General features: G+C 37.2%; 1 protein-coding gene across 2 annotated transcripts in view; it reads left to right on the forward strand.

Annotated features, from left to right (window-relative positions):
• The window catches only part of KANSL1L (KAT8 regulatory NSL complex subunit 1 like), a 58,400-nt gene that overhangs the window by 13,328 nt on the left and 32,559 nt on the right, over window positions 1-12,513 (forward strand). Inside the window, exons 2-4 of one of the 2 annotated variants that reach the window (XM_050900486.1) lie at window positions 3,381-3,522; window positions 7,367-7,564; window positions 10,332-10,453. In XM_050900486.1, coding sequence (XP_050756443.1) covers window positions 3,381-3,522; window positions 7,367-7,564; window positions 10,332-10,453 — 462 coding nt within the window. The remainder of the gene's footprint in view (window positions 1-3,380; window positions 3,523-7,366; window positions 7,565-10,331; window positions 10,454-12,513) is intronic. The other variant, XM_050900487.1, reaches the window with a different exon arrangement.

Raw genomic sequence — 12,513 nt, forward strand, 5'->3', positions numbered from 1 at the left:
TTGGTTTTTTTTTTTCCTTCTTCTTTGGATTTGCAGAATTAAGGAATTCACTGGTGCCATCTTGAAACAGCTTTCTTTACTGAGTGAATGTTATAGTGTACTCTCTAACATCCCAGGAACAGACTTACAGATTTTTTTTTTAATTAATTTTTTTTTAATTGCAATAGCAGGTTATCATTTGTCACGTGAATGACCATACTACTTTGCATGCAAACTGCTCACTTTAGGAGTGTGAGGATAGCTTATAGGGATTTTACCTTCCTCTGAGGTGTTACAAGGTTTACTAGTTTGTAGAGAAATAGACTTAGAGGCAAAGATGGTAAATAAATAGTGCAAGATCAAACAAATATGAGTGACAGAGATGGGAACAGAATTTAGCAGTGCTCTCACCTCCTGTCCCGTAAATGTGAGCTCACGCTCACTGCCTTGCCCTGAGCTTCCTGCCTCTTCCCTTGTGGCAGTGCAAAAGCATGTGTCTGTCTGCAAGGCATCAAAACTGGGAAAGGAATCTAGACTCAAACTTGCTTCATTCAGCCTGTCTCTAAAGTTAAAATTAACCATGAGCAACTCTCTAATCCATGTCACCGTGTAGCTGCCCAAGTGCTTGCCGGCACTGGGCACGGGGCAGCCTGGGCTGGCAGGAGAGAGAAGCTAAAATTGCTTCCTTTGGCATGAGCTTAAAATGTTTGTGCTTAGTTCGGTTGAAACTCTTCCTTACAGAGGAGCCTAAGGACATCATTATTACAGTGTAATTAAATCCTGTTAGTTTAATTATATAGTGCATTTTAAAGCCTTAAGAAATACTTGCGTAGAGTTTTAGAATGAAGCAAAAATATACATAATATATGTAACAGTAAATGCAATTAATTCAAGATTTAATATTGTGTTTAGGAAAAAAACCTGCAAACGTTTTTGGAAAATAACTTGTGATGTAACTTTGCAGAGGATTTTTTTTTTTTTTTTTATATGTAAGACTAATATACAGAGGATATTTGTTTGTCTTAAGGTTACAGTATTTAACTGTTCTTCTGTTATCTGCTGTGGTTTGGTATTGATTATGGATTCCCTTGCTGCCACGCTGATTTCATACAGTGTGTGTGACATAAGACCAGCTCCGGCCCATTCTATTCCGCTTCTTGTTTCCCAGCTGTGTGGGCACTTCTTATTTTTCTCATTTGCTCCCCCCTCCTCCTCAGTCTCACCTTTCTCCCCAAACTGTTGCGTGTAGCTTGGGAGGGAATTCTGTCAGTGTGATTTATTTTCTTTCACCTGGGCTTTCTTGTTATAATGTCCTATTTTGTGGGGTTTTGTTGTTTGTTTGTTCATTTATCTTTTGAGAAAGGAATAGAAATAAGCACCTCAGCACTCCTATCGGATTTTTCTCAGTTATCCTCTTTATTCCTATTTAACTTTTTTTGTTAAAATGATTAACTAAGGAATTTCTTACAGACTCATTAAGCAGCTCTTTCTTAGGACTAGCTTTTTGCCATCCCAGAGTCCTGAGACAAATCCTAACTATTCCAGCCACCACACTTGTGTGAACACATTATTTAACTGAACTCTGACTTGGGCCAACTAGGAATTCGGATCTCCCCCTTTCCACGCAAAGTGTATTTTATGACTTCCAGAAGCACAAACATGCAAAAGCTGTCAGTCTCAGAGAAGTTCTTGGCAAGAAGACCTGGTTAAAGCATAAGTAACCAGAGCTATTTACTATATGCTGGTGATAATGGGAAAACAAAGAGAAGTAAGAAGGGGTTGTCAGAAAAATGGATATTCACAAGATGACTTCATATGCCTTTTTTCCTAGGACAAAATCACTAATAGAATATATAAAATGTAAACAATTTATTATGGTATATATTTATAGAGTTCTTTGAGTTTCTTTTTGATGGTAATCCACTTTATTTGATTGCATGTAGAATCTGGATTTGAACAGGACATTTCAATCTGTCTGATTTCATATGTTCATTTTGTTTGTGTAGGAGAGAGTTTAAGCTGGTTGTAAATTATGTGGGCAGATAATTTATATTAAAAAAGGGGGAAATTATGTATTTTAGAGGTAACCTACCAGAGACTGTCTATTCTTACTATTTATGATAGCTAAAGTAGACTGAAAGTTCTGAGATTTTGAGTTATATTATGTTTTATAATCTTTGCCCTGAAAATATTAGGATTCTCAAATTTGGTGATTCTCTACTCATGCCAGGAAATGTCTAGCATCTTCTGCAGGGTGATGTATTACCTTTCTTTTGTTGTTGAGGTAGTTGACACAAAATTCTGCATGAAACAATTGCAATTGTGTGATGTTCCTATGCCAATTCACTGGCATCTGCTTTTTCTTGTATCTTTTGTGATACTTCTTCATTGCCTGGGGAACAGGGGATCACGTATTCTGCCTGTGCAAAACTTACATACAGTGTCATCCAGGATTTAGATCCAGTAGTTATCCCAATAACTTGAGTAAAATCACTTCTTTTCCAGAAGAAGTTTGATTTTGTTTTTACAGTTCTTGTAAGTTAGCTGTGGCAAACTATTTGACAACTTTAGTGGGAAAAAAACACCAGCCATTTTCTTAAAATAAACAAACTCAGTTAATGGTAGGATACTAGTGGAAGTTGCATACTAAAATACTGTATTGTGTTGTCTCTGTTGCTTAAACTTACTGGATATTAAGATTATTTGTTGAGTGGTACTGTTATGTCATTCATTTATTTAATATGTAGGTTGAGTAAAGTTTGCTGATACCAGTGATGAATTTAGCATCATAAAGTTAAGCTAACCGCAATGTCAAGTACTGGGAGGTGTATCTTTTGTGTTACAAAATACACCTATTTGTAAACAGCAGTAAGAGTGACCTAACTATACTATACTGACACAGCTATATTTATAAAATAGCTTGAATAAAAGAAATCTAAACTACTTAGTTGGTTTTTTGGGCAGTGACTTGATATCTAGCTGGTCATTGCTGGATGGTGTTTTGTTTGATTCCAGTTGTTAGCAAATGATACTTGTGGAAGCTTGTGGGAGGAACTGTGGTGTAAAAATTTGGATTCTTGCTGGTGGAGTTATTGGAATTCTTTACAAATCTGTAATCTGCATTAACTGGTTCAGTTTGGTAGTTTCTCCTGCTCTGGGTTTTATAATACAGAACAGAAAACTAGCTTAGCCTGGGAATAGCCAGTGAACATTGATCATACTGGTTCGGGCAAGTTCTGTAGTTACAGAAATAAGCTGATGTGAAACTGGATGGGTATAATCAGATATCTTCTGAAAGCAACTGAGATGCTTGCAACATGAGGCAGAGCAGCTGTCAAAAATGTTCTTGTGCAAATGTGGTTATCTTTATTTTTGGACTAACCAGCATTTTGTCTTCACAGCAGCTATACTTCTGAATGGAAGTGGCTTGCAGACAGAGCTAGAATTGGCAGCCGTTGGACATGGCTTCAAGCCCAGATTTCAGAACTAGAATACAAAATCCAACAACTAACTGACCTTCACAGGCAGATACGTGCCACCAAGGTATTGTCTGTAAGCTCATAAATGGGCTTTTCAAATAATCTTTTGACAGTGTTTCTTGTAATATTTATTTATTTGGTTCCTTCTTGTTGTTGTTGTTGTTGCTTGTTTTGCCCTAGAGTTCTTGTATCCGTGCAGGCTATCGCATGCAAAGGTTAATGAGAAAGACATCAGGAGCTAAAAAGTATTGTACCCTAGAGGCACCAGTACAGGACTGGGAGTCGGGAACTCTTACCTTCCGATCTGTGATAGTTAGTGACTTTGTTAGTGACTTTCAGGGGCCCAGCACAAGGTACTGCATTTATTGCACTAGTTTTTCCCTCTGCAGAAGAAGCAAGATTTGGTTTTCAGGTGGGGTGGTTGGTTATTCATTTTTGTGTTGTGGGGTTTCAGGGTGGGTTTTTTTGTTATTTACAGTGCATGTTTATTCTGAGGATTAGCTAGTTAATGTTTGTACAGCACTTTGAACAGGTCAAGGATTAATTATTACTAAAATTCCAATGTGTGTAACTCATGTACTAGTTTTTGTAAATCGAACTGGCTAGACAGTGGGAAAGTCACATTCCTAAAACATTAATAATCTATCTATCAATTTAATGGGTTCCCCAGGTCGTTCTCATGTGCAAGAAGCCAAAACCTGTGATAATTCTGGTGGTGTGATAGTGAGGGGTTTTAGAGGAGGGCTCTTTGACTCTCCATTGATGAGCCTCATGTAGGTTGTCTGATCTCTGCTGGGGGCAGATAAGCACACATGGAGAGGAGCCACAAGATGCTTTAGACTTCATGTGACTGAACGTGAGACTTAGTGGGAGTTTAAAAGGAGAGGGAAATCACCCCAGAGAGCATTTCCCTCTGATCACATAAAGAAAAATTATTCCGTCTTCTGCTTTTGCCCTCAAAGCCCTTCTTTTCATATCCAACTTTGTCTCTCCTGCTCACAATTTTTCCCCCATCAGGTTTTTCTTTAAAAAATAATTGAAGAGCCTTTGTTTGAGGGTCTGTCCTGGCTCTGTGCCCACAGAAGTGAAAGGAGATTTTGTATTTTGGTGAAGGGTGAGAATGCCCGTATTTTAGTGTTGTCCTAAATACCAGGTACATGCACACTGTTACACCCAAAAGCTATCAGCCTCTAGGGTGGCATAGGTCTCATGAGCTGCAGAAGATGGAGAAATAAATAACAGAGAAATGAGAGAAAGAACATTCTTTTAGTCATGCATTTTCTTCGCATTAGGTGGTATGTTGGCTTGGAGCCTAGTCATCTTCCTGGTGGAGATCTTTAGTGACATTCCTTTTTGCAAACTTCATGCCCCTTTTACCAGCTGTGGTATTCAGTATTTGGCATTGTGTCCCATAGTGAAGGTAGACACGTATTTTCTTTGGCTGTGATTTTTTTGTATATGTGTTTGTAGTACACCAGTGCAGCAGCCTCGGAAGGACACGAGCTGATAGAAGAGCTCTTTGTTTTCGTTTAGTGGCTGCAAAGTAGTTACACAATATTAGAATTTGTATGCTGTGTTTAATTGTTTCAGAGTGTTTTTCGTGTGTTTTGAGTGGAAAAAAAATGTGATTCATAGCCAGTGAACAATGATTTCAAGCAAAACACCACTCCTCTTAACACCATAATGCAATAGGAAAGGAGATGGTTAACTTGTGGGCAGTTTCCTGGCCTACTACATTGTGTCTTCTCCATCTCTATGCACGCAGAAGTAGCAGCTCTGGATCTTTGAGAGTCCTTCCATTTAAAAAAATGTATATCTGCAAAACAAAACAATTCCATTTAAGGGGCGGGGATGGAGTTCATTGCCAAAACCTACTGGTTGTAACCCATTTAACTTATAATTCCTATACAGTCAGTATTAGTCTTCTAATTCTTTACTCCTTTTCTTCTGTGCCTATTTCATCTCTCCCTTTTCATACAGTCTGTCAATTTTCTTCTTCCTTTTCTGCTTTCCTCTTTCCGTGCTTGGTCAACAGGATTCTGCAACTTAAATAAAATTCCAGTGGAAGTGGGGAGGGTGTCCCCCTCTTTTCACCTGTTTTCCTGTGTGTCTTCCTGTTCCTCTGACTTCAGAATTTGTGGTTTAGATTTTTGTGAGGGTTTTTTTTCACTCTCTCTCTGGTCATGACCTATGAGTCTTTTACTAAAAAGATCTAAAGATTCTAAATTCTAAGAGTCTAAAGCTGCTGAGCTAGCTTATCCTCCTGTTGTGGCACATAAAAATTAGATCTATACTTGAATTTCCTTGAATGTACTGGCTACTTTGTAACTGCTGTTCGTCTACAGATTGTAGTATGATACTATCTGGACTCATTTCCATCTGCTGTAAATGGAAAAGCACAGATGATGGGCTACTGCCTGATAAAGAATGTGGAAAATCAAGCGTTGACTTGATGGAAATTCAGAATCTCTGTGCCCCTTTTGGGCACTAAAGCAAGGTTGCAAGCACCAATGTTTGTTTTTAGAGAAGATCTTTGTTCTCAGCTTTGAATTTATAGCTTGAACAGGGCAATAAGTTAGAGACACAATGAGAACAGGACAATTTCACGTTTTCTCCTAGTCTCCTCTTCGAAGTATCTTTGAGACTTGCTTTCATGTTTTAGGGCAAGTTGCTGCTGAGGCAGGAGTCAAGGTGTGAATAAAACTACAGGATCCTTAATTTTCCACAGCCACAACCTAGGTGAAGTCTGTCTTGCTTAAAGAAATAGTATAGGGGTTCCTTGTGTTCACAGGATGACAGTCTTCCTTGTTTTTGGTGGAATATTCTCACTAGAAAGAAAAATTTAAGGCAGTGTAATTGAATGGTCCCATTCTTTTGATATCTGCTTGATACTTGAGTAACAGTCAGTACTTAAAAGCAAGTAAGTTCTTTCCCTTTCTCTTTGGAAAAAGCATGCAGAGGTTTGATAGCCTTTTCTGAGTATTAAATTTATTTGCTCAACATAATGACAAATTAAGGGACTATTTGAGGAACTGTTTTTGACTGTTACAAAGTTATTTTTGCTTATTATTTTGCTTAACGTTTTAAGTTCTTCAAACAAACCAACAGAGATGTTACCTAGGATTGTATTTGACACTTATTTTTCTAATCTGTCGTGGAAAACACTATGGAGGTATTCTTTTCTTAGTTCCATTTATGAAACTCTGTTATTTCCCTACCATATAAAGTTATATTTATCTTAGGTGGCATTCTAGACGATAGACCACGTCTGATACCACATTTGTGCAGATTGTCTTGAAAAGCAATGAGATTGCTAGAATATTTAGGATAGTTACCTCTGTAATTATGAAACTCTAAAAATGCTCACTTTAAAAAAATCAATTATTAAATTGTAAAAGGCTTTTGTTTTAAACTGTTTACATCTCTGCTACATAAAAAATAACAACCTTGATGTTCTGCTTAGAACATGCATAGGAATAAGAAAAATAGGGCACTTCAAAATGCCTCTGCAAAATTTATTGGCTGCAAAGACTATAACCAACTTCAAGTCAAAGGGTGATTGTTTCTTACAGAAAAACCTCTTCTTAAATCAACAGGCAAATGATCATATAGTTGCTCTAATAAGTATGAATTTCTAATTTGAATTTTGGCACAGATGTTTAAGCAGTGGTATAATACTAGAGTGATTGCTGTTTTAAGGAGTAGCATAAATGGTGCAGCTTTTCATTAATGAAAATACCTACTATTTCTATATTTTAGCTGTTAAGTGTTTTTAAAATCTAGTTTAAGTGCTCCAAAGAGTTGCTGGGAGGATTTAAGGGGGATGTGCCAGGTTCGACTGCCCCTTATAAATGATTTAGGAGGGTTAATCTGTTGTCAACCAACTGTGTTCAATTGCTGTTGTCTAGGGGATGGTGATCTTAGAAGAATTCCCATTTCCAAAAGACATTTTGAAGAAGCAAATACAATTGACAGACCAAGAAGCTTTATTAAACGCCACAGGGAATTCGCAAGCTGCCACTGAGAGACAGGATTCTTTGCCGGAGCATGACTTTGAAATGTCACCCAGCAGTCCTACCCTGCTTTTACGAAACATAGAAAAACAGGTAAAGTAAAATAAGAACTGAATGGTCAATGGAGCCAAATGATTTACTTCAGAAATAGGGCAGGTTCCATGGTGATGACTTCCAAAAAGGAAGATATTTCGCAGTCCCGAGAGTGGGTGCTGATGAATTGAAGGGCTTAAATAACTACATTGTACACCAGGTTTACAAATTGACCTTTTATTTTTGATGTGTCTGTGTTACCGCTTTGTCTCCATCAAAGCGGCCACATAACAGCTTCTAATAGCTATCCACAAACCTGCCTCTCCTTTATAGTTAGGTTCAATGTAGATTTGCCACAGATTGTTTCAGGAAATACTTATGTGAGATGAAAGAGTACAGCTGAAGATGGAGGTATGTTGCACTTGAAACAAACAAACAAAAAAGCCCCAACAGAATATAATTGTTGGTCTGCCTTTTCAAGCATCATAGGACTCCAGTTTGGAGCTGAGGAATTCCAGGTACTTAACAGCGATAGCGTAGGTGTAGCTGTGAGCGGAGTTTCAGTTCATGGTGTTCAGAACAGTCATTTCCAAGGTTAATTCCAGGAAATACGATAGAGACTCCAGCAGGGTTTTCTCTTGCTAGAAAGTACATAAAGAATGTGGTAGGATCACATTGCTGAAGGAGATACAGGAAATTTGTTTTCAGAATGAATTTATGCAGTTAGCATAAAGCAAACCTGACAAAGCCAGTATGGTGGATTAATATGTTGCTCTACTGGTGTACATAAATTCTTCATCATATACGTGTTTTTTAAATGGGGTAAAAGTAGCTTTAGGTACTAATGCCTGTTCCTGAATCTCTGTGCCAATTTTTCTTATTTGATAGTCATACTTTCCTGTTCTTAAAACGCTTCCTGTTTGATAGATCTTATCCACAACAGACAGGAGTGAGGAAGCAATGAAACAGGAAATTTATATGCGCAGTGCTGGCAATTGCACAAGGTAAACCAAAGAGCATTTTTAGAATGTGGTGAATGTCCCCTCTTTAAGTGATTAGTTGGAGAATTAAACGCACTTTTCAGTAAGGCATTTGACAATTAAAGTAATAGTAGTGTGTTTCCTGGTCCCTAAGTAGCTACAGAGGTCCAAGAACTTTGATGATCTAAAAATTACTTGGAAGTAAAGGTGTTCTTCGTTTAACACATCTCACAAATTACATCAGATTTCTTCCCTTTACACCACAAAAAGCTTTGGGGTTTGATTTGCTTTTTGACTATCAGTTTTGTAAATCAACCTTAACTCTGAAGGTCTGAGTTTCTTCTTGTTCAGTGTCAGGAGTAGTGATGGTGTAGGCTGAAGTACATCCACAGATATTCCCACAGAATTCTTCAGTCCTATTTTAAAGTATTTCTTTGTTAAAAATAGATAATTTTACTTGTGAACAAAAAAAATCCATAAAGAATACAAAGTGACTGAGCCTGGCAATTTTTATTAATACAGTTTTCAAGTCATTTTCATAGCTATGCAACGTTTTAAAAACGTGTATGTTTTTCCTTGTGTTTTGGAAGTCTGCCGTTGTTTCGGTGCTTTTATATTCAGTAGAGACTTTGCTCCTTACAGATTGAATTCAGCTGAGATTTTTAAATCAATCTGCTAAGTATTTTACTGGCATCTTGTTTGCTTTGTCCAGACCTTTTGTAATTGCCTTGCTATTTCTGTGCTTTAATATCCATCCCTGAATATTTTATTCTGACATGAAATTTTTACCCAACTGCATCACTTAAACATGAAGAGAAAAGACATGAGTTGTAATAAAATGGAAAATAATTTTTTCTGCTTCTTTCTGCATAAATGGTGGTGCCTCAAAATGTAAAGAAAACTTGCTGGGTAACCTTTAGCAGTCCTTGTTGTAAACAATCTTAGTTCTGAATGAAAATCCTACAAAATAATGTAAAAGTTTAAAAAACAAAAATGCTATTTCAGATACATTTGATTTCTGTTTAGTGTGCAGCACACAGTTTCCTCTAAGAAAGCTACGTTTATGGTCAGAATAGCCCTTAAGATTTGACATTTAAAACAAAAAAATCATTGTGAAATGTTATCTGGAGTCAGTCCACAATTCATTGCTGTATAAGGAGTAATTCTTAGTCTTAACAAATTAGCTGCATTTGTTTTGGGGCAGTTCTGAAAGTCTGGGTTTTGGTGGGCTGGGGGCTTCTCATTGCTATTTTTGAGGATACCAGAAGATTTTAGCCATTCTGTCTGTAGTTACAATAGTCCTCCTGTAGTTACACTTCCTTTTATAAAAACACCTTTGTCAAACTACAGTGAGCAACGAAAAGGATTCTTTTAACAAGAAAAATACTTTGAGTGAACAAAATGTACAATGAGTAGACAGCAGACTTTTTTGTTTCTCCCTGAATGCTTGTTGAATGGCCAGTTAGCAGCTCTGGGCTGCAGCTGTTGTAACATCAGCTGTAAAGTGTTCTGGTTTCTTTTGCCTTTTAAAAATCATTGGTTAAAATACTAAGATCACTAGTGTGTTTTCTGTACTACTTATTCAAATGTATAAACAATGTCCTTGGCTGGTTGTTCAGAGTTGTGTTGGTTTTTTGTTGTTTTTCTTTTTCCTATAGTTGAACATAATAATTGTGAAAGACAAAACATGCCACACTTGATTATTCACAAGAAGAAACTAAATATGATTATCCCATGATGTATGCGACTGGAATCATAAGTAGGAAAACAACAAAAACCCAGGACCTTTGAGCCATTGAATCTGGATAAAAGTCTGACTACCTTTTATTTTTTTTTATTTTTTCCAGAGTGCGCAACTGAGTGAAATCATCAGCAGCCTAATTGCTCCACTCAATCTGTCTCCAGCTTCTTCATCTCTTTCATCCAAGACCTGTAGGCACAGACAGCTGGTCAATGGCATCTCCTTCAGGTACGTGACAGTATGGTAGCATTTTTTTTGAGAATAACTTTTGGTAAAGTTATGTAGCTAGAACTGATAATCATTACAGTAGTAAATCAGGAAGAGAGAGCTGCTTTCTGCAAGCTTCAAGAGAAGTCAAGGCTTGCTTGTTAGGTTGAAAGTAGTAGGGTTTTGTTCTGAAAGACATCATAAAAGTATGCAGTCACTGTAAGTGCCTTTAAGTACTGGGAAGATGAGTTTATCTGTGAAGTAGTGAAAGGATACAGTAAGTAACACACTACTATGATTATTTCAGACTTAATGCATTCTGTCATCAGGAGTGCAACTTTATTTCTGGAAAAGCGATGAACTACTCTTTACTAGATTAGTACAGTACATAAGCAATGTAATCTGTGCCTCAGCATGGTGTTTTTTGTGGCAGCTTCATTAATTTTAAGCACATCAGTCTTCAATACAAGGCCAAATTTATCTTTGCCAGCTACTTTTTCAGAAATTTGGAGATAATATTTTTCCATTTGTGATCTTTTGTTCTGGATGGATGTACCTTCGAGGATGACTGTAGCAGGTCGAAATTAATATTGTAGAAAAATGTTTCTCAGTACTACCCCATACTTCTTAGTCTATCTTTTATTCAAAGATTTTAAAATACAGTACAGGCTGTAATCAGTATTAGTCTCAAAACAACATTAAGGTAATTGACTACAGTCCTGTCTTACAAAAGACCATGGTATGTAAGATATTTCTCCTGAGATACTAGTAATGTGATTTTTGAGGATGGAGGGGTTGCTGTTATTCATAGGTCTTAATTAAGATCAGGTGGATGAAGAAAGTGTTCCCTACTACAGCTTGGGGGTTTATGGCAGTGTCTGTAGCAGAATGTAATTCCCTGGCTCCCGGCTCCAAGAAGAGCTGGCCATGCTGCCTCTTTCAGCAGCTTTGCCGCGGAGGCTGTAGCTCCCACAAAGAGATTATAATGAGCAGCTTGGATGGGCAGCTTCTTTGACTGCCGTCTGTTCCAAAGAGATTGTGTGACTGTGTGCCCTAAATTTAAGGATGAAGGGGTCCTGTCATGTAGCATTCATGCTCCTGCCGTATCAGTTGTTTACAGATAACGTAGGGGAAAATCAGAAGATTCCTCTGAATTTTGGAATAAAAATAGCCCTGAAATAGGAGTTACTAATAGAGATGGGTATGTGGAAGAAGAGGGTAGTTTAGCCTGTTAGAAGACTGTGTCTTGAATCTGTGACTTTTTCATGGAATAGATGAGGAAGGGTTCCTGCTTTTAAAAATGTTTTTCAGAGTGTATGAAGTTGACTTCATGATGAGGGACTCTAATGATGTAACTTGAAGCCACTTCTCTTCTGATTTATCAGGCACTGTCCAAAATCAGTCTTCTTTCCATTTTATGAGCATCACAGTTGTTTGCTCACGGACCACTCTCTCCAAGGCTGGTTGTTTTCTACTCATGACCTATAAAAGCCCAAAGAAGAATGGGAAGAGTTGCAAGATTTTTTCAGTGCTGTAGCTTTAAACTGTAGTTGGTGAGGTAGGTGTTGGAAGGGAATCTGAGAAACTTGAGAGCTTTCTAGATGTCATCTTAGAAATCAGGTAAATAGTTAATTTTAATTTTTTACTTGTGTTTTGAAATCTGCAAATAAATACTGTTCATTAAAGATGGTAATTAAGCACTATATAGCGTGGTTATCATGAGAATCCTGCAAGGAAATTCACTGTCTCCTATTTCTTGGTTTTTTGAGTGTGTTTCAGTTTTTTGTGGTATTTTGTGGTTGTAGTAGTTTTGTGTGCAATTAATTGAGACAGTTACATACTACAGTTAACTTAATTTCTTGGCTGCTTCTCCCCTCACTCTTTCTAGAGCTCACTCTGACTGTATTAAGTACTTGAGAAAGTAGAAATCAGAATCAAATGGAAAGTAAGGTGATTTTTTGTTTTTGAAGAGAAAAAAAAAAGGGATGATAGTGATTTTTACTTAAGTAAATCCTGGAAATGAGTTGTAGGCTCTTGATGTGAAAGATATAATAGTCCATGTTTAAAGTAGGTCTGAGCGT

Source organism: Gymnogyps californianus, chromosome 7 (genome assembly GCF_018139145.2).
Source record: "Gymnogyps californianus isolate 813 chromosome 7, ASM1813914v2, whole genome shotgun sequence".
Taxonomy (NCBI): Eukaryota; Metazoa; Chordata; class Aves; order Accipitriformes; family Cathartidae; genus Gymnogyps; species Gymnogyps californianus.